This window comes from Cydia fagiglandana, chromosome 25 (genome assembly GCF_963556715.1).
Source record: "Cydia fagiglandana chromosome 25, ilCydFagi1.1, whole genome shotgun sequence".
Classification (NCBI taxonomy): domain Eukaryota; kingdom Metazoa; phylum Arthropoda; class Insecta; order Lepidoptera; family Tortricidae; genus Cydia; species Cydia fagiglandana.
The window spans coordinates 6,564,527-6,587,667 of record NC_085956.1 but is presented as its reverse complement, the minus strand read 5'-3'; the positions used below and the strand labels follow the sequence as shown (position 1 = coordinate 6,587,667).

At 38.3% G+C, this 23,141-nt stretch overlaps 1 protein-coding gene and 1 non-coding gene across 2 annotated transcripts; one reads left to right on the top strand and one right to left on the bottom strand.

Moving 5' to 3' along the window:
• Nucleotides 1–15,037: 15,037 nt before the first annotated feature.
• Nucleotides 15,038–19,456, bottom strand: LOC134676750 (U-reduvitoxin-Pr21-like). Its single transcript, XM_063535135.1, has 5 exons — nucleotides 19,395–19,456; nucleotides 18,573–18,648; nucleotides 17,421–17,555; nucleotides 16,366–16,512; nucleotides 15,038–15,309 (listed from the first exon to the last, which is right to left on the bottom strand). Exons 1-5 carry the CDS (start codon nucleotides 19,419–19,421, stop codon nucleotides 15,038–15,040), a joined length of 657 nt encoding a protein of 218 aa, XP_063391205.1. The 5' UTR covers nucleotides 19,422–19,456.
• Trnay-aua (transfer RNA tyrosine (anticodon AUA)) lies at nucleotides 18,268–18,340 on the top strand. The gene has a single exon. It is a non-coding gene; the product is annotated as a tRNA-Tyr (tRNA).
• Nucleotides 19,457–23,141: the final 3,685 nt, after the last annotated feature.

Here is a 23,141-nt window from a genome sequence, read left to right as displayed (position 1 = left end):
TAGCTTTTTTTACCTTTTTTTATAAGTAAACCACCAAGAAACATCTGGCTAGTAACACTTAAAATTGAATGCATTCTAATGACCCAACTCAAATTCCTTACCTCGCAGTTTCGGTTGTAAAATTAAATCTCTTGACGACTTTCCTTTTTTCTAGACACATTTTTTTATCTAAGTCTCAAAAAAGTTGAGTGCTTAACGAGTTCAACAAAGATCAATAAATAATACTATTGATGTGTTTAATTTATATTATAATATAGGTTAGAATAAAATATACTTAACTACTTTTATAATAAATATTTAAGTGGGGTATCCCATACAACAAACGTGACTTGTTTGCCGTTTTTTGCGCAATGGTAAGGAATCCTTCGTGCGCGAGTCATAATAATTCAGTTGCCAAATAAATAATTGGTAGCTTGCTCATATTGAAATGTTTTAACGCTTTTGTTGCCAAAGTAGGTATTCATTTTAGTACCTATTTCTATTTTTTAAGCTACTGAAATCCGATTAATTAGTTGACCGGTTAAATACGTGCCCAAAAAAGTAAGGGTCGTTAAACAATTTAAAATTCGTTCAAGCGGGCAGATGTTAAGTTAAGACGCCGCACGGTCTCTGCACGCAAAGTGCGCAAAATTTAACAATTCTGGACAAACATTATGGCTATTAAAAAAAGTTTCCACGTATTCTTGGTCGCACAATTGTTTTACGGGCACCAGATGTGTAATCTTTCTAACATAGAATGCCCTTTAAAATGCATTTGATAACGATGGTCAACACATGTTTGGGTTGGTCAGGTAAGAACCCAAAAACAATATCGATGCAATATACTTAAGGCACGACTGTGATTGGTTGTAATACTTGTAATATAAGAAGGCGTGACGTTTTAAAGTTTTGGGTGCAAGCGATTTTCGTTGAGAAATGCTCAACCGTCGCTGCACCCGATAGTACTATGGACGTGCATGCTTATGGCAGCAAAGGAGGCGTAAGCATGTGAGGTTTATATGCTTCCGATGTAGCCCACAAGATGGCAGAACCTACTATGCACAAGGAAACATAGTACTAGCTTTAATGGCAATGTACACCTGCACATATGTTTCCGATTCAGGCCACAAGATGGCAGACCCTCCAACGCGCACGGTCCCTATACATACAACTACTTCGCCTGAGGGTTGAGAATGTAGATTTGACGTGCTGACTCTTTGAAATAGGATATTCAGAGATTTGCATTTAAAAACCAAGTGGTATTGGAATAGTTGTCTATTGGTTCGAATCTGAATAAGGGAGAGGTTGGATTTCTTTTAGCCGACTCCAGAAGAATTTCTTTCTATTACACCTGAGTGCATTCTTCGAGATTGAATGTTTTATTTGTATTGACAAGATTCGATATTATTTTCACCCTTTTGTAATATCTATAGTCCGTCTAAACTATAGCCGGACAAACAAGTTTGTCAGTAGAAAAAGGCGCAAAATTAAAAATTCACCCTTCGTGCCTAAATTTTTTTAAAGATTTTGGACAGATGGAATACCACCCTCAGCTAGGTAGCTGAAATATTGGATAAGATACAATTAATGAAATAATATCTACCCATTTAAATCACTAAATACCTTCTAAAATTTTAAATATGGCGTCGTCACTCGTCAGCCCCCAGCTTCCTATAGAGAGGTTTAATTTCCTTTGAGCTAAAAGTTTAAGGGAAGTATCTTTAATGAAGGTAAATTTTAAACCGGTTTCCCACGCCTTTGCTTTGGGTCTATGATTACCGTGATATTGAACGATTTCCCAGCGATTAACTTAGCCCTAAAATTACTGGACGGATTATAACATTATTGGAAATGAAATATGTACCGTGAAGCCATCCTACTATAGCCCTAAATTTCAAAACTATGGGTCAAAACTAACTCTAATATCTTGATTTAAGTGTGGATCTTATTTAAATGACTTAGTTCTAATGCAAATAATTTTTATAAAATACAAGAAACACCCCAAGAGATAAATACTAAAACTGACGTTGCTTTTGATATTCAATTAAATATTGAATTTGTAGACCATATTTGAATTTTGAAAAAGCCTTAGATACCTAAGAGATAAAATAAAAAACTTAACAAAATAGAAAAGGAATGTCATTACAAGATTCAATTAAGCAACATTTTTATCTTATAAGTTAATCAACAAATCCATTGTTATCCACACACCAAAGATGGCCCCCGAACCCCAAACCCCAAAATTAACATTATTAACAATATCCCCCAACGTCATCGTTCACAAATCATCGTTTGAAAAAACATACCGCGAAATGTATTTATAAAAACGCCCAATAACATGCGTTAATACACGAAAACACGCAGCTGTTGTCTGTGGTTAGAAAAAAAAATAGTGGCCTGTGATTGGTCGGCGCGGAATGGCCGGAACATTCCGTGCATCTGTCAGTTAATATTGTCTATATTGTCTAGTATTACGTAACATGTGTAGTTGTTGCAAAGTTATATTTACCGTTGGTAGTGACTGGAAATTCATAGTAAATGTATAGGAGTTACGTTAGTTTTTGCTGCGGTCAGTGTGTTTGATAAGTTTGTGCAATATGTATGGGGCAGAGATAAAGTTTTATTTGCCATATTTGTTTATTGCCGTGTTATTGCGATGATAGTTTAGTGGGTGAGCGTGAATTGTTATATGGAATGTTTGCTTGTTAATGTAATATCCATATAAAACATAAACTAAGTTATATATTGCCACTGTTACTCGCGTTATAATTATAAAGGGGCCCACTTATTAACAGTCCGCCGGACGGTATCGGCCTGTCAGTTAGAACAAAATTTTGACAGTTCCGAACAACTGACAGGCCGATACCGTCCGGCGGACTGTTAATCAGTGGGCCCCTTAACTCATTACACAATATTAGGGTAACCAAGAAAACACAGTACATAGGAATTATCCTAAATATAAAATCTACTCAAATTGATTTCTTGTCTTCGTAAGCTACCATATTGTTAATTTCGCCGAAACAAATCAGAGGACCTACCGCGAAAATCGAAATGCAAACTGTCGTTAACTGCCTCTCTATCGCTCGCATATACGAGAGTGATAAAGAGGCAGATCGCGGAAGAACCTCAGATCTAGAACTGCTTACTCGTGGCTTTCCATCTAGAACTGATATATATTAGATGCAATAAAGGAATAACTTCTTATCTTACCTAATTTTGCGGACTTCAGAAGTGGAATCAAGAAGATATGACATAAAGCGAACATCCATTATGCCACACGTGTGAACGATGACAACGCAATGCCTTCGAAAACAAAGTTATAAGTGCCATAATATTCTATACACTATAGGTCCTTTTTGAGCTGTGATGACAACGCAATATAGAAGAAGGGCGTAAGTGACATAATATTCCATATAAGATAGAACCTTTTTTTTTAGCTCATATTTCTTGCGTTATTGGATTCGGAAATTGTCCCAAACCGCTGAATGTGGCTAAAAGTGTAATATCTAGTTATTGGGTTTAACTTTAGATATATAGGTACTACAGTCAGCATCAGTTGTAGCGTACCGTCAACCGGGGTGAATAGGGATGGCTGGGGTGAATAGAGACAAAACTTATAACTTACTTGACAATTCCTTAACTACCCACACAAATTGTCATGCAAAATCTACTATTATTTTAATAGTTAGCTATACATTTTTTGTGGGTATTTTTTTAGAAATTGTCAGGTAAATTACATTTAAAGTTTTGTCCCTATTCACTCCAGCTATCCTTATTGAAGGTTGACGGTACTTATATTATAAAACATGTTACATACATATTCGAAATTACACATTTTAAATTGACTCTCGTCGAAATTAAATAGACGTCTATGAATCTATTTTATTACAGTTTTTGGCGAACCGCGAGTTCTCAGTTTGACGCAAACTACTATCTATGTATACTTGGTCAAGCAAATCTTGTCAGTAGAAAAAGGCGGCAAATTAATAAAATGTAGGCGCGAGGGATTATCGTCTCATAGCAAATTTGAATTTCGCGTATAGTATAAAGACGAATACACACACATACCACACAAAACATTCCCTTCGTACACTGTAAATACGTATACACGTATACGTATAAACGTATACACGTTTATATATATATATATATATATATACACAAAACAAACAAAACCTTAAAGAAGATCCGTGAAAAAACATATTCTTACACTTTACAAGTCTGTAACTTTGACACCGTCTTGTTAGTCGCACCAAATAAGTACACTTATAAATATAAATAAGGGAGGATATAATACTCGAACACAATGGAGACTAACAAATGTTTTGCGTCGGCTGTTGTCACTTTTTCTATGTAAATGCGCGTTGTAATTTGTGAGCCCCTTTGTCGCCATGTTTTTTGTGTGCCGCCATTCTGTTTTACGCGCTTGGTGAGGAATCGCGAGGCGTAGGCAAACCAGTGTCAGTGGTAATATTCCCTTTATTTATTTTTGATCTTAAGTTAGGTTGTTTATAACATGAATATAAAAGTAAAATACAAAAGCACATAAAACACAATAAAAAATACATATAACCACATTATAAAAAACCTAACCTAGGGTGCCGCCGGCAGCGGGGCAGGGCCCAAGCTGCCGGTGGTCAGGGCCGCAGAGTGAGGAATCGACGTATGCTATACGCGCTGTCTCCAAAATTACCGCCTTCTGCATCTGACCCATGATCCAACCACCCAGCGAGAGTCTCACTAGGTGTTGGTCGAGACTCTTCGCTATGAGACCGTTCGCTGACACGACTATAGGAACAATGATCGTAATATTATTTTTAATTATTTATTGCATGTATATATAAATATAGGGGTATAGTCAACAAGTAACAGTATTCTCGAGCACGAACCTAGCCGCCGCCATTCAATCGTAATTACGCTCTCATTTTAAAAAGATATTCTGAAATAACATAATATCCAGGGTAGGTATAGTTTTTCTGACAAACCATATCCATAACAAATCCTGATCGAATTCATAACCCGTTATTACAATCAGCATACGCCTCCTCGCCTTAAACTGGATTCTTTCAAAAACTTTTCTCACCCCAGCTATCGTACCGAAGAGAATAATCGCTCGCTCGTTGTGCGCGGATAAATCAATTTGTTTTCAATGTAGTGTTTGTTTTAATTGCGCTGTCTTCATCTTTTGATATTCTTTATTTCATATATTTTCATAGTCAATGTTTATGGCTATTTGTTGTCAAAATTATATACATACTCGTACTTAATAAAATACTCGTTTAAAATTGTATGAAGCTAAGTTATATAAATAAATTTGCTTTGCTATATCATGTGAGGTAAAAGAAACAGTTTATTTTGCACGTGGCAAAAGAAACAGAATGAGGTTTTCCTACAAGTGTTTCTCTTGCCCCAGTGCTTTTCTTACCCCATCTAGACTTAACCGTATTTTTCTTGGTGGAAATTTCATGAGCCGGACTATTTATGTATGAAACTAGGTACCTGTTTAATATATCTTGAGCTTTAAAAAGCCTATTTGTTATTAGATCCCTATTCTGTACATAATAATCGCAATTTCACTAGTGACGTTCCACGACAAAAGGTACCATAAGGCCGCTGGCGCTTACGTCGCATAGCGCCGCAATAATTGGAGCGGCGTTAATAATAGCGTAAGCGCCAACCGCCTTAAGGTTCCTTTACTCGTGGGACGTCACAGTATGTCTTAAAAATCTTCCACTGAGTTATGAAAACGTGTGGTATTATAGAAAAATTACATTATTAGTTCATAACAGACAGTTAGTACTTACATGAGGATATTTAAGAAAGAAATTATAAATAACACTTACCACATTTTTGTAAAAAAAATGCGTTGAAATGTTCATGTGATACAAATTGGGCCCAAGTATCCGACCCTGAGCGACTCCACCAATTACCGGCGAAGCTCTTAATGTACCGTAAAAGTGTTATACACTCAATTTTTATTAAATTTCAATTAGTTTCGTCCGACCTGCCTTCAAGAATTCGCGTAAAAACGGATTTTTATATACTCCGGTTAATTATATCGCTTTACGAGTGGATACAATCGTGTCAATGGCTTATGTACAAACAGCAAAACTCAACTGTACAGTCGCCATCAGATATATCGGAGCGGCCAAGGTGCTCACAAATATCAGAGCGCGCCTCTATTGTCAAGGCGTTAGAGTGCGTGTTCAGATATTGTGAACACCTTGGCCGCTCCGATATATCTGATGGCGACTGTACATCGGTGGACCTTATTACAAAAGGCATAAGGTCCACAGTTAACAGTGAGGACGATGGTACTGGGAGGTTTTGTACGTAAGTCCTTCAGGGTTCCGTCGTCGGCACATTTGCGGCCCAATTGCAAGAACTGTCGCGAGCATCGAGGCTGAAGAAGGACCCCCGACGGGCCCGAAACATGTCGCCAATAGTGATTAAAATACAAATGAGTGTAACCGTTGTGATGTAAATATTTTAAATTGCATGACATTATTATTTGAATAAATAAAATATTATCGGTCGATCTTATTCTTATGCAAGTCGACCTAGTCCCACAGTAAGCTCAATAAGGCTTGTGTCGTGGGTAGGTAGGTAGGTACGACGATATATGTAGGTATATTATAATAGATAGATAAATAGTTAAATATATAGAAAACATCCACAACCCAGGAAGAAATATTTATAACCAACAATAACCAATACCATAAATATTTATACATAACTTCATCTACACTGACAGGGGCCCACTGATTAACAGTCCGCCGGACGGTATCGGCCTGTCAGTTAGAACAAAATTTTGACAGTTCCGAACAACTGACAGGCCGTTGCCGTCCGGCGGACTGTTAATCAGTGGGTTACTCTGAGACTAGGTGGATGTGTGTAAGATTGTCCTACAATATTAATTAAAATTTATTTATTTACGTAAATTAAAAAAAAAGACAACGGGTCCCTAAAAGTGGGACCAATTAGAATAAAGTAGAGCCCCAATCGTGCGATACCATAAACAATTGGTTTTATGTGATCCCGACTCTACCGTCAATTCAGCTTTTATAAGAATTTCCACTCTATACGTAAACGTGTTTTAACACATTCTCAGTTCAGTAGTAAATTAAAAGGAGAGCGGACGATTGCTTCTCTATAACGTAATTCCCATTTTCCTCTTTGGATATTAACATTATAGAAAATATTTCTACAGGAATTCATGTTTCGGCGGAAGGTTCGATTTCGGACAAAAAATAGCCGAACCTTTCGGCCGCACCGAAACTGTATTTCGGTAGTTTCCGTCTAGCCGAAGTTACGGTTTCAGCATAAAAATCAAGTTTCGGTCAAAGGTTCGATTTCGGAACAAACTAAAACAAAACTGAATTCTCGATTTCGGTTTTAATTTCGGCAAAAAAATCCGATTTCGGTCGGACAATAGAAAAATGTACGGGGATGACTGATGTCAGGTGATTATGTCCATACCTGCATATGTTTAAGTTCCGATTGGGATTTTCTTTTACTTTTGTTTCGTTTGGCCAAAGAGAATAGATAGAATAGAGGGCTATTGCCAAAGTAAATTTTGTAGTCACGGTACATTTACTGCCATCTATCGACACACGATTAAAACTTAAAAAAATTTGAAAATGTATTAATTAATCAAAATATGTTTATGGATAAATGATTTTTAATTTTTATTGTTCCATACTGACCCATGTTCTTTCACTGATATATGTTAAAATTGTTAAATATCAAACGGTGTCGTCATCTAGCTGAGAATAGGCCAAAGGTGTGTGCGCCATCTATTCGAGAATGACTTTTTCTTGATTTCCGAAGCAGGTTTTTATCTTAGACTTTATTTATCTTATCCGTAGTTATATATATCTCTGGTTTAGGTAAGTTTTGATTGGGATTTTCTTTTACTTTTGTTTCGTTTGGTGTTTTTAATATTAAAGTACTTACTTACCTATTGTTTTACTTAGTTGGACCAGAAGCGCTACATACACTACACCTAATCAGGGGTGCGAAACTCCTCCCTTCGGGCAAACTCGGCTGACACGGCTCCTTCGGCTCAGCATTGCTCCGAGCAACTATTAGGATTGACACAATTTGACGTCCCTTTGCATGCACGACCTCAGATAAGATAATGGCTTGAATTTTGACAACCCTAATTAATCGAAAAGGATAGTGCCATATACAGTATGTGTCTGCCCATTGGGCTTTAATTCCAGGGCTTGATTTTAGTCGCTAAGCTGAGCTACTTTTACTATGGGACCAAACACAAAATCAGGGAAAAATTTATGGCTTTTCCATAGAAAACGTCGACATCTGATCAGCCAAAATGTATGAAAAAGTAAAATTTCTTTTTGGGATTTCGGGGTTGGTGCCATAATAAAAGTAGCTCAGTTTAGCGAGTAGAATCGAGCCCTGGATTTAAAGCCCCATGGTCAGTAACAGCCTGTATTAGAAAGGGACAGCATGATTTGACCCCGAACCGCTGTCAAACTTTGGTTTTGTAGGAAGGTTACTTTCTGTATTTATTCTGTGACCTAATACTAACACATATCCAGCGTTATTATGGAGTTGATGCTTCCACGTATTTCCGTAACATATAGGTACATCGCAACATCTATTTCCATTTTTTGAAGCATTACCCCGGCCCCAAAACAGCCACTTGTCACCCTTGGCCGTAAAAGTGGCATTACCATGCAAATTGATTTTGTGCGGCGCGAGGCGCGATACGGCACGCTCCTCTGGGGCCAGGTGGGAATTAAATTATTATTCCAAATTACACTGTAAACTGTATATTGCGTATTACTTATGCATAAATTGAGGCTAGGGGTCGGGATGACTAAAAAAGAGCAATTTTCAGTAATGTCTAGAATTTTTTTTTTTTTATTATGAATGGGCTTACTCATGGCCACAGACTAGCCGAGGCTAGAATTTCATTGCTAAAAGCCTCATACTTGAGGGTGCCTAGCAAAGATGCAAATCATTTACGCCCCGTAGCAAACGAAACGCTAATGATCCTGTGATTTCTGTGGCATATGGAAGAGTGATAGAGAGACATGACCGTATCGTTCGCTACGTCGCGCGTCGCAAACGATTAGCATCTCGGCTGGACCCAGGCTGTCTAATAACGTTAGGGATAACTCACGCTAGACCGGGCCGGGACGTCCTACATGTCATTTTCTATGACGGCTGATCGGTGACCACGTGGTGCTTTCCATAGAAAGCTCCGGCCCGGCCACGGCCCGGCCATGGCCCGGTCTAGCGTGAGTCATGTAAAGTGACATTCCATTTCCAACTGCAGCTGCAATACTGTTCATTTTACTATGGACACGCGTCGCTATCACTGTCAATTTCCATAGTAAAATGAACAGTATTGCAGCTGCAGTTGGAAATGGAATGTCACTCTTATTCTGTCTTTATTCATAATCGAGCTATAAGCCTCAATTAGCTAGGTAGGTATTAAAAGCTTACCTCAGTCAGTAATTATCTAATTGAGACTTGTACAGTTGTATGACTAGGTAGTTATGGGGGTCATTTTTTTTGTATATTTTAAAAGAGCCGATTTTTTTTATAAGAATTTCCACTTTGTTAAAACACGTATAGAACGTATTGTGTTTAACACATTCTCAGTTCAGTAGTAAATTAAAAAAGAAAGCGGACGATTGCTTCTCTATACAAACGTAACTCTCTGAATATTAACATGATAGAAAAATTGCCTTATTGAGAGGCATCTACGGGAAAAATGTAGCTACCTTGTGATTATGTATGTTCTTTATTTTGTATTGTTAATCGGACATATTTGTACTTATTTATCATCTTACCTAGTTTTCATGAATACTGAATATCATAATCCCGCCTGGACAAAACAGATCAAACATAAACATACTTGCGTGTTCACTGGCCGTTTTTGTCGCTCAATAACTCATAAAAATAACTCAATACCCACCGTCTTATTACTAGCACATAAAGACTACAATCCCGTGGCTCTGCCTAATGTCCTCTGATTGTGGGTTTGGGCGGTTTAATCCCTCAAATTTGGGGCTGTGTTTTGTCTAAGTCCGCTGGTGATTAAAATATAATGTAAATTTTATGGACATGTTTCCCTAAATGCTGTGTGGAAGGAAATGGATATGTAGTGAAAACTGCGCTTCGCTATAATCAAAAGTTTGTTTTATTGTACGCTAGATGTCGCTGTTCTGTGTATTCAAAATCCTGAATCACGATTACTTTAATCCTTAATTTTTAGGGTTCCGTACCCAAAGGGTAAAACGGGACCCTATTACTGAGACTTCGCTGTCCGTCCGTCCGTCCGTCTGTCTGTCACCAGGCTGTATCTCACGAACCGTGATAGCTAGACAGTTGAAATTTTCACAGATGATGTATTTCTGTTGCCGCTATAGCAACAAATACAAAAAACAAAATAAAATAAAGATTTAAGTGGGGCTCCCATACAGCAAACGTGATTTTTGACCAAAGTTAAGCAACGTCGGGCGTGGTCAGTACTTGGATGGGTGACCGTTTTCTTTTTGCATTTTTTTCAGTTTTTTTTTTTGCTTTATGGTACGGAACCCTTCGTACGCGAGTCCGACTCGCACTTGCCCGGTTTTTTTATTTAATAAATCTATACTGCACAAATACGAAAATATGTTTACAAATGGCGGACTTAATGCCTATTGCCTAACGGCATTATCTACAAGTCAACTTTCAGGTCAAACAGAGACATGTACTTACAAAATGGGGCAAGGAGAGTAAGAAAAAGTATGACATAAAAAAAAGTAAGTAAATCCACTCACTTTTAAAATGTCAATACGTTTTTTTCGCCCATAAACAATTTTGACTTTCTTTTGCGGCGCGTTTGAGCGCGGTAGGGCTTTGTTGACCCAAGTCTTGTTAAACTCGTGAATAAAAAAAAAAAAGTTTATTGTCGTTGGATCTTGTAATTGACTTTGGTGGCTTATAGTTTGGCTTAAAGTTGGGTTTATAGTTACGCAATGCTGTGGGAAATAAAAGATTAGGCTTTGGGTTTTTTTGAAACGGTTAAGCAACCATAAACTAATCTGTTTTTAGGGTTCCGTACTTCAAAAGGAAAAAACGGAACCCTTATAGGATCACTCGTGCGTCTGTCTGTCCATCTGTCACAGCCTACTTTCTCGGAAACTACTGGACCAATTAAGTTGAAATTTGGTACACATATGTAAATTAGTAACCCAAAGATGGACATGTTTTTTTTATAATTTTATAATACATAGGTTAAAAGTTATTTAAAAAAATAGCTAAAAAATGACCATCGCCCCTCCCCCCTTTATTTCCGAAACTACTGGGTCTAAAATTTTGAAAAAAATACCTACACAAAATAGTTCTTTACGTATAGATGACTGGAAAACCTATAAGAAATGTGCTGTCAAGGGTAAGTCGGACTTATGTACGGAACCCTAGAAACGCGAGTCCGACTCGGCTTGGCCGGTTTTTTAAGTGAAGTGTCGAATTTTATAGTAAATTTATCTTATAAAGGTTCTTATACAACCACTTTGCCATCTGTGTGTAAGCCGCAATTTTGTTTATTTTTGGGGTAAAAAAATAAAGAATATAATTATGTTAAGTATTTTTTTTTTGCCATAGCATTATATTAAATATATACTTATTAAACAAAACATGAAAATTACAGCAAAAACTAAAAACAACGGGTTACAATACAATTCTTTTAGCTCCACAACGACCGATAATTTTCGGCCTAGACCTATCCTCAGAAAAACCTATACTCTAAGTTAGGAAAGGAGATAGGTACAATGAAGTAGTTATTTGAACAAATTAAATTATTTCCAGGAAATATTTTAATTTGTTTTTATCAAGTAGAAACACTACTATATAAATTATAAACTGAAATAAATGTCATATACTAAGAAAAAATGACCAAGGCCTCCAGTGCCCCAGGCTGGAATCGAACCAGCGTCCTCTGCTATCGCGGCAGGTGCCTTGGTCATTTTTTCTTAGTATATGACATTTATTTCAGTTTAGGAAAGGAGATCTTTGGGATCTCTTAGGATGGCTGTTTATTTAATTCTTTTTTAAATTTGCAGTCGTCATGATCGCAAATAACGACGCCATCTTCGATGCAAGTGCACCAGTTGCATCCTAAAGGGTCTTTGAACTTGCTTCCCGCTTTACACGCTTGCGCCATTTCTGAAATAAATAATTCCATGAGAGATTCAAATTAAAAACTAGCTATCACGGTTCGTGAGATACCGACACTGGTGACAGACGGACGGACGGACGGACGGACGGCGAAGTCTTAGTAATAGGGTCCCGTTTTACCCTTTGGGTACGGAACCCTAAAAAATGATTTCAAGAAATGCAGAATTTTCAATAAAAGCAGTAGGTACAGTAATCCACGCTAGGCCTGTAACGTGGGGATCTTACAGAAATACCGCATTTTTGCGAAATTGCGGCTATTATTTTGACTGAATAATACAACGTGTCCCAAAATTCAACGATAAGCTGGCACCAGAAGATGGATCTGCTCATGACTACTCGAGGTAAAAAATGAAAAAAAGATATCTCAATTTATTATGGAATTACAAAAAAAAATCATCACCTCTAATGGTATTTTTAACGACCATGTCTACAATTTTTCAAATATTTCTGTTATATATCTTTTTATTTTTTTTCCTCCAGTAGTCATGGGCAGGTCCAACTTCTGGCCCCTGTTTCACCAACGTGACAGGTGCGACGAATTGTAAAATCACTGTTGCTGACGTCACAGGCATCCATGAACTACGGTTACCGCTTACCATCGGGCGGGCCGTATTCCTGTTTGCCACTATCATTGTATTATTAAAAAAAACTTTATGATATCGGAAAAAAACAGATATTTCTCTTGCTAAGGTTATGACAATTGTCACAAGAAACACTACAATTGTCACGAAATTCCGACATATAACTCTTTACCTGTCAAGAATTACCTACAATTCTTCTAAATCTTTGACAATTGTCAGAAACTTCGCAGGAGAAATATCTGTTTTTTTCCGATATAATAAAGTTTTTTTTAATAATACAATGATGGTGGCAAACAGGAATACGGCCCGCCCGATGGTAAGTGGTAATCGTAGCCCATGGATGCCTGTGACGTCAGCAATAGTGATTTTACAATTCGTCGCACCTGTCACCGATGTGAAATTGGGGCCTGGTGCCAGCTTATCGTTGAATTTTGGGACACGTTGTATATTATGTAATGAATATCAACTACTACATTATAAATAAATGACGAATACGTGTAATGAATGATGAATACATGTATGTGAGGTGTGCAATAAAGAGTATTGTATTGTATTGTATAAAGCTATTAGCTCTGCATACAAATGTGTGAAAATAGTTTCACCACGTGCTCCAAAAGATCGCAAGAGTTTGGCCGAATGCGGTGAACTTTTCTTCCTTTAATAGAAAAAAAAATACTTTTTTTTTTGATTTCACGGGCCTATAAATCCCGGTCTTTTGATAGGCTTACGTGGGGATAAAGATCCAATAAGCAGAGGCCCCTTTGAGAGCTTTAATGTCATTCTATCACTTTATTACTGAAATCTTACCTTTCAATGATTCCTTCTTTAACTTCTTGTTTAATCTAGTCTTCTTAGGCCGCAACAAATCGTCCGTATAATCCGTGTTAACATAATCAGTGAAATAATCTGTCACTTTCTTCAGCGTTTTTATCCCTTTATTCAGAAATATATTATTTAATTACGTAATTACAACACAATATCTAAACGTAATTACAAAAGTATAGTGTGTTCTGTAACGTGTAGCTTTTCGGTGAAGGAAAACATCGTGAGGAAACCGGACTAATCCCAATAAGTCCTAGTTTACCCTCTGGGTTGGGAGGTCAGATGGCAGTCGCTTTCGTAAAAACTAGTACCTACTTCAAATCATAGGATTAGTTGTCAAGCGGACCCCAGGCTAGCAATGCACGCACGAGAACTTTCCAAAGTTGCGAAACTTTCCACATGAGAAATTCTCGGTAACTTCTGAGAATGTTCTCGAGAACGAGAATTTATTTATTTATCGTTGTTTATACCATGAATATTCACGATAGTTTAGGTGTAGTCCTTACCCCCAGAAAATTCCGACTTTTGGTCGTCCGCTTCCGGTCAGAAAAATGTATGACGGCCCGGCCAAACGGTCAGACTTACCTGGGGGGTGCTCGACCAAATGTCATAGAGGGACCCTGGCAGTTTTTGACGCCGCCATTTTTTTTCAATATGGCCGACATTTTTTTTAAACTTTTTTAATTTTGTCCTAGCGCGCTGAAATTTTGGTCACGGAATCTCGGGGTCCCCTAGACACCAATGAAAAATTTTTTTTTGGAAAAATGCTACAATTGTGGGAAAACAGGCCACTTTTATTTTGTATGGCAACTTTTAAACGGTGCGTGATAGGTGGGGGGTGCTCGACCAAATGTCATAGAGGGCCCCGAGACAAAACAATCTGCATTAAAAAAAAATCAAAACGGCCGACTTTTTTTTTAATTTTTTTCAAGTTGGTCCGAGCGCGCTGAGATTTGGCACGGCGGGAGATAGAGGCCTCTAGATTCTAATTAAACAAAAAAAAATATTTGGAAAATATTGGCGAAAGTCGAAATGTTCTCTGATATACAGTGAGAATTTAAGCAACTTATTGGTAAATTTATCACATCAACAAAATAGCTAACTGTAATAGACAATAATATATGCATAATAACATTTAGTTTTAAGTTATGCCTATTTAAACTTTATTTCAAGGATATTCTCTTGTTTAAACAATAATTTCCATGTTGCAGGAATGTTCTGAGAACATTCTCGAGAACGTTTCCGCTTTTTGGGAATGTTCTGCAATTTGTACATTGCTACCCCAGGCTCTCATGAGCCGTGGCGAAATGCTGGGATAACGCGAGGAAGAAGAAGAGTGTGTTGTGTAACTAATGATTTCAATTTCAAGAACGAAACAATTGCTTCTGGGTCTCAGGAGGTTAAGCTGTATCTTTTACTGAGGTGTGCCAATGAAGAGTATTCAATCTATCTAGCAGTTAATTAACGGTAAAATCCAATGAACCATTACCTTTATTTTTCCCAGGTACTCGTATACACATGGTATAATTTCCACTATCGACAAAACGGAAATTTCCACTTTGGAACACGAACTGCGTGCTTATCCCTTCTTTTGTCTGTCCAGCCGGTTTGGGGCAGCCCATGATAGTACACATCATTTGTTTGGAACCGATACAATAGCACCAATTGCATCCGTCTGGGTGCAGAACTCTGCCTGGCTTTCTGTCCTTGGCTTCACAGACGTTGGAATCTGCAAACATAAATATGCGCCTTACTGAAATCTATGGCTAATCCAGCAATAAGTAAAGGATGACTCACGTTAGACCGGGCCGTGGCCGGGCTGAAGCTTCCGGCGCTTACTTTCTATGACATGACAGGCAGACAGATAAAGATTACATCTGAGACAGTTCTTAAGCTAGTAAAAAGTAATAAAACTATTGAAACGGATTATATCGCGTATATTGAATACACTACATCCCGACGTTTCGAACCCTTTACAGCGTTCGTGGTATGTATTCAATATACGCAATATGATCCGTTTTCAATAGTTTTATTTCATGAGTAACTATCGCGGTAACTGAAGACAATATTAGCGAAAAGTACTTTAATTTTTGCCCACAGCTTTAACGTACTTACCCTTAAGGTGGTGCAGACTCTGTATGGAGACAGAGGAGACGCCCTTACACATCCTCACAGAGTGCCCTTGCCTAATGCGTACTCATGACTTAATCCTGGGTCCACAATGCCCCACATATTGCGCCCAGAGGAGTTAAAGTCTCGAGATCAAAAAGATCCTGCAGCTGTTTGAAGTTGCAGGTTTGGATCGAGAGTTGTAGTAGGTGGCGATCACAATATATCAGGGATGGTCGCAGTGATACATATATAGGCTGTGGAGTAGAGATGCAACGGATAGTTGTTTGGCCGGATACCGGATATTCGGTATCCGGCCGCGCATATTCGGCCAGCGGAATTATACCTACATTTCGGTTTTACAGGTGCGCATTCTGCAGGTTTGACCTGCTTCCTAGTGAACGTTCGCACGGATACATTTCTAGGTTCGAAATGAGTGCGCGTGCATGTCAGTGGAATGTTTTAAATGTTTTAAAATAATAAACAAGTACGATTATGACCGTGTCTGTTTCTTAAATCCAATTTGTTTACTCCAAAATCAAGCATTGTTACTATCCGGTATCCGGCCGGATAGTAAAATAATGGCCGGACAGGCCGGATACCGGATAGTAACCGAATATCCGGTGCATCTCTACTGTGGAGCCTTATATAGCCCCTAACAAGAAGAAGAACGTACCCTTCGACCTTTTCAGCTTCTTCGGTTTGTAACAGGCCATCTGTGTGCAGATAGGTGTGTTGGCGTCTATGCAGTAACACCAGTTACACCCGTCTTCGGCCTTGAATCTTCCCATCGGTTTCTGCTTACAGGCCTCAACATTTGACACTGTGGTGTAGAACGTAGAACATTGTAATATAGTACCAATAAAAGTCTTCAGCGGATTTGATAGCCCACGCAGTGTAAGTGTTATTTATACGTCATAATTTCATAGAAGTTTGACGTTTAAAATGACACTTGCACTGCGTGGGCTATCAAAATCGCTGCTTTTTACGGTCTAACTCTAGTAAATCACAGACAAGACATCTTCCAGACAACATAGTAGCTCTGCTCTGCTACAATATACGGTAGTGTTACTCCATTTTCGAGTCAAAAGTGTCTTTGTGTGATGTCCGTGTCTTTGAACGGACCAATGACGGCACGGGACTTGCTCATCTCGTCCCCCCGCACCCCAGTATTTTTGGCAGCATCGGTTTCATGAAATAATTGCTCTAAACTCCGCTCCGTCTGGAGGATTCCTAGTCTATGTAGTAGATTGTGTCACAGGGGAGCAAAATGACATCCAATGTTAGGAGTAATTACCAACCAGGCCCCAATTTCACATCGGTGACAGGTGCGATTGCGAAGTTTCTGACAATTGTCAAAGATTTAGAAGAATTGTAGGTAATTCTTGACAGGTAATGAGTTATATGTCGGAATTTCGTGAATTATAGTGTTTCTTGTGACAATTGTCATAAACTTAGCAAGAGAAATATGTGTTTTTTTCCGATATCATAAAGTTTTTTTTAATAATACAATGATGGTGGCAAACATGAATACGGCCCGCCCGATGGTAAGCGATAACCGTAGCACATGGATGCCTGTGACGTCAGCAACAGTGATTTTACAATTCGTCGCACCTGTCACGTTGGTGAAACAGGGGCTTTTAGGATGATGTCCACACTTTTGTCAGGATATACCATTTTTTATATAGCAACTTTAGAAAAGGTAAACCAAAAGTAAATTTAATCAGGTACCTAGTTTCTCCTTTTTCTTAGCACAACGCATCGAAGTGCACATGGTTGCACCTTTATCACAAAAGCACCAATTGCAGGCATCGTCACCCTTAAACCGACCTTTTGCTGTACACTTTTTGTCTTTCTTGTCTTTACCTGAAAAACATCGTAAAACATTGCTTTCATTAAGAGCGGGCTAAAGGTGACAGTCCATTTCCAACCACAGCAGCACCACCATTCATTTTACTATGGAAATTGACAATCTGCCGTATTCCAACTTCAAGATATTTACAAGAGACGACACGTACTAATCCATTCTAGATACGTTATAGTTTAGATATCAACTAGTTCTCTTTTGCAGCGCAATTCGGGCAACCAATGTCACTTTTACGTTAGATAGATTAAGATATCTATTAGATGTGAATTGGATCTCTAAGTCGTATCCTGTGGAAAACGTTCAAGAGTATGTCAATCGCGCAAATGTCAAGTTTGACAGGTTAGATCTTAAACATATCGTTATCGTATCTTGGTGATGACTAAAAGATATATAATAGATGTCTATTTCAAAACGTTCGTGTCGCGTTCGTACTAGTAGTGCAGCGGTCATAAATGGAATGTTACCCTAACGCAAACGCAAAAATTACTGTCGTGGGTGAGACTTGAACTCACGGCCTCTGAATCGATACTCCAGCGCTCTGCCACATCACATCATCATCAGTATGGGTAGCTAGCACATTGTAACTGGTGAATTTCCAATATGACTTGGAATTCCGGTAGCCGTTTAAGATGTGTAACACTCTTACAGTAGATGTCGCTAGCATCCCCTTGACCCATAATATGGTGGAAAGATTTGCTGGCTATGGATGAGGTCTTGGTGGCTCAGATGGCAGGGCGCTGGAGTATAGATCCAGAGGCCGTGAGTTCAAGTCTCACCCACGACAGTAATTTTTAGCAGCAATGAGATTGCTGTTGCCACGACATTAAGCGACATGTGACGGCGGCAGCGATAACCATTAGGTTGGAGCAAGACACAGCGATCGGATCTTTCGTTCCCACCTATGGTTGTCGCTGCCGCCGTCGCAGGTCGCTCAATGTCGTGACCGAGCCGTAAGCGTTGGCGACGTATGACAAGCTACTGGCAAGTTTTATAAAAGTATGGAAATAGGTACTTACTGTCATTCAACTTATATGGTTCAATGTTGTTCCTTTTTTCGCCATACTCATAATGACTTAACGTTAAAGGAATTGCCTGCAATTGTTTAAATATGTATGTTTATTTATTAAGTAACAATAGTAACTTATAGTTAGACCAAGCTAAATTGGCAGCAGTGGTCGCCGAGTGGATATGACGTCTGACTTTCAATCTGAAGGTCGAGGGTTCAAGTCCTGGCTCGTACCAATGAGTTTTTCGGAACTTATGTACGAAATATAATTTTATATTTACCACTAGCTTTTCGGTGAAGGAAAACATCGTGAGGAAACCTGCATACATCTGTGAAGAAATTCAAAGGTGTATGTGAAGTCCCCAATCCGCATTGGGCTAGCGTGGGGACTATTGCCCAAGCCCTCTCGCGCATGAGAGGAGGCCTGTGCTCAGCAGTGGGACGTATATAGGCCGAAATGATGATGATGATGATGAAATTGGCAGCGATTTTGATAGCCCAGACAGTGCAAGTGTTATTTTAAACGTCAAACTTCTATGAGATTATGACAAATGCGAGAACACGGAACGGGCACACTCCATTTAAAATCCGCGCACTCGGCCACGATATTGCGCGATTTACGACGGCGGCGGCGGCAACCATAGGTTGGAGCGAGACATAGCGATCGAACCTTTCGTTCCCACCGATGGCTGCCGCCGCCGCCGTCGCAAGTCGCGCAATGTCGTGGCCGAGCCGTTATTGCGCCTACTATTCGTATTTCGTTAATCCGCTCTCGCCCTAGGATCAAAAAAAAAATGTTTGATCCGACTTAAAGTAACTTTTTAAAACTTACCAATATAAAAATAAGAAGATGTTTCATTGCGTTCAGAAGTTAAATGATTTAAAATGCTTAGAGACTAGGCTCAGCGAAAAATCGATTCGCGATCAATTGAAAAATAATTAATAAACACAATGGAATCTAATCAATTGGTTCTTAATTCTTAAGTCTTAATTAACAAAAACAGTATTGGTAATGATAAGTCAATAATAAGTACACAAAAAAACTTTTTTTATCCGTCGAATCTGTACCCATTGGTTTTTGACATTTTTGTATATTTCAATGCTAGCTTAAAATTTAATAATAAGTGTCCTTCCCATTGAAAATGGAAAAAAAAATACTTGCCTTGTATTGCAGATTTTGTACTATTGTTATATAATAAGGACTGTCTGCAGCAACTTAGATAGCCCACGCAGTGCAAGTGTTATTTATACGTCATAATATCATAGAAGTCTGAAGTTTAAAATGACACTTGGACTATCACTGCAGACTTTTCTCCGTCTGACTCTATGTCTTTGTGTTATTATGCCTTTTGTACTACTATAAGGTTTTTCTTTTGTGCAAAAATAAATAAATAAATAAATATGAAAGGTTGATTCGTAGTTCCGTCACGCACTTAGTCAGTTATTGATACATTAGTATGTATGTCAGCATGTGCGCAACAATGTCGATTTTTAATTATGACTATAAGTAACACGTAAAACCACCACCCGTGGTGTCCGACAATTATAACCCGGGGCCCCATTACACTTGTTATTATAATAACTTGTGACTTTGGTCACCATACCGGGTGTGGCGTGTAATATGAGCAAAAAATTTAACTGTAGGCTGTACTCCTCATACTAACCAACATTTGTTCAGCAACTTTTAAAAATAACTTGTGGTTTGATTTTTAATACACTTTAAAGTTTATTCTAAGACGCAATGTATTGCGAATTTTGTTACGTTTAAGGCGTGACAAGCAACGTCAATCACAAATGATATGCCATGGCGATGGCGTCCATTGAAGATAATATTTATTTAGTATGAAAAATAGGAAGTCTAAAAACTTCATAATTATTAAAAGTTGTTGAACAAAAATGTCACCGTTTGAGGAGTACAATCCATGTTCTAATTATTTGCTCATGTTATAAGCCACACCCGGTATATGGCCTTAAAGTGTATCCTGTTCGTTTCTTATTTGTCCCTGTTGTGAATATTGATCTTCAGGCATTTGTTGAGGAAGTGGACAGACGCTTGTCATGACCTTCGCTCCAGGTCGTTCACGATGGCACAGAATAAATAATAGTCTGTTACGATCAGCACAGATATGGCCGCTAGGTGGCGACAGCGCCACGCGCGGCTTATGGCTTTCCCCAAAATTCGGGTGGAACGGATGTACTTTTAGCTACCTGTAGCAAAGCGACGAAATCGCGGAGTGAGCCACGCCTGACGATGGGTAGGTCCAGCGCAGTTCAACGCTGCAAGCATGATAGACTTTTTTTCATATATTCTGATACCCCTCCAGCGGGCCGAGTTTCGCGAATAATCTTTTGAATGTGTTTACCTTGGATGTTATTTAGTTTAATTTAGAGCAAGATTTTCGTGATTAAACCACTACACATATACCGGATGTGGCCTGTAACACGGGCGAATAATTAAAACATAGATTGTACTCTCAAACGGTGACACTTTTGTTCAACAACATTTAAAAATTATTAAGTATTTAGACTCCCTATTTTTCATACAAAATAAATATTATCTTCAATGGACGCCATCGCCACGCCATATCATTGTGATTGACCAGATTGACGTTGCTTGTCTTGTCAAGCCTTAAACATAACAAAATTCGCAATACATTGCGTCTTTAAATAACCTTTAAAGTGTATTAATAATCAAACTACAAGTTATTTTTAAAAGTCGCTGAACAAATGTTGATCAGTATGATGAATACAGCCTACAGTTAAATTTTTTGCTCATATTACAGGCCACGCCCGTTATATTTTAAATTAATGTTTGTTCAATTAAAAAAAAATGTTTTTAAGCTGTAAATAAAACAAGTTGAATTTACCCGATGTGTTGTATCAAAAGCAAAAGAATCCATGTACTGGTACACATGACGATGATTGGACATCGAAACTATTGTCTTACTTTTTGCAAGATGGCGACCAAGATGCCTTGCGTGCAAGGGTTGCGGTTTTTATTTGGCTTTTTTCATAGCATATTCTCCTGAACATGTTTGGAATATGTTACATTACGAGTAAATAAACATGCTTGTATGTATGTAATAGGTATTTCTACAATTTAATTAAATGGCTATTATAGCCCAAGCCCTCTGTCGCATGAGAGGAGGCCTGTGCCCAGCAGTGGGACGTATATAGGCTGAATTATGATAATAATTATTATGAATTAAATAGCACAGGTAATATAAACATGTAATTTTGTTCGTTAAGTTACTGGTAGAATCAGACCGAGAAAAGTCTGCAACGATTTTGATAGCACACGCAGTGCAAGTGTTATTACGTCAAACTTGTATGAAATTATAACTAATGTATAAATAACACTTGCACTGCGTGTGCTATTATGATCGTTGCAAACTTTTCTTGGACTAAATAACTCTATGTATGTGAATGAGCCCGGATGGCGTATCGATTTAAAACAGTCCCTTCGATCGTGTTTTAAAATTATGCCACTCGTAGCGAATTTCCTATTTTTCGCACTTGTATCGTAATATACTTGCCAGTCGATCGTACGATCAGGCATATCGTGAAATTCCTAGGCATATCGTGAAACGTGAAAATCTTTAACTCTTCCCCTGAGTCGACTATTTCTGGGCAGTTTGCCCTTCGGGCATCTGAAGCAACCTAACGAACCTATCCTACCTATTTATTGGTTTAATGTAACTATGGTCAAAACACAGGAACATTACGATCCGCCTGATCTTACGATCGGCCGCCGACATACTAATTAAATGTGTTTGGCAAAATATATACTTTCTAGTTTTGTGTTAAGCATTGTTACCTATTTATACACAGCATGTACCTACAATCGCACCTTAATTATTACAGCTGGACGTCCCTTGACCTGCCCTCGGAAATCCATTAGATGCCTCCGGGCGCGGCAATATACAACGCCCGCAGCGCCCGCTATAGCCATTGTATTGACTTTGTGTGTGCGCCGAGTGTGGCAATGTCAGTTATAGTAAATATCGGGTGTGGCCTGTAACATGAGCAAATAATTAAAACATTGTACTCCTCAAACGGTGACACTTATGTTCAACAATTTTTAAAAATTATGAAGTATTTAAACTCGCTATTTTTCATACAAAATAAATATTATCTTCTATGGACGCCACGGCACGCCAATTCATTGTGATTGACGTTGCTTGTCACGCCTTAAACATATCAAAATGCGCAATACATTGTCTTAGAATAAACTTTAAAGTGCAGGTATTAAAAATCAAACTACAACTTACTTTTAAAAGTAGCTGAACAAATGTTGGTCAGTATGAGGAGTACAGCCTACAGTTTAATTTTTTGCTCATATTACAAGCCACACCCGGTATATGTAACATCATAAGTAGGTACCTAGATATATCGGCATTCGGCACTACTTTGAAAAATACTGATAGGTATCTTTCAATCAAAAGAAAAATGTAGTATCTAATTGTAAGTATGTGGTGCATACAGAGTTGCTAGTTTCCAAATTTGAGTAGAATACGAGATTTTTTCAAAGTAGTGCTCATATTTAATTTTGATCGTGTTTCATGTTCATGACATTTTC

Coding starts and splice junctions, on each gene's coding strand:
- LOC134676750 (XM_063535135.1), bottom strand. CDS start 19,421: ATGAAACATCTTCTTATTTTTATATTG. Junction 18,649..19,394: donor ATCTTCTTATTTTTATATTG/GTAAGTTTTAAA, acceptor AAACAATTGCAG/GCAATTCCTTTAACGTTAAG. Junction 16,513..17,420: donor TAAGAAAAAGGAGAAACTAG/GTACCTGATTAA, acceptor TCTACACCACAG/TGTCAAATGTTGAGGCCTGT.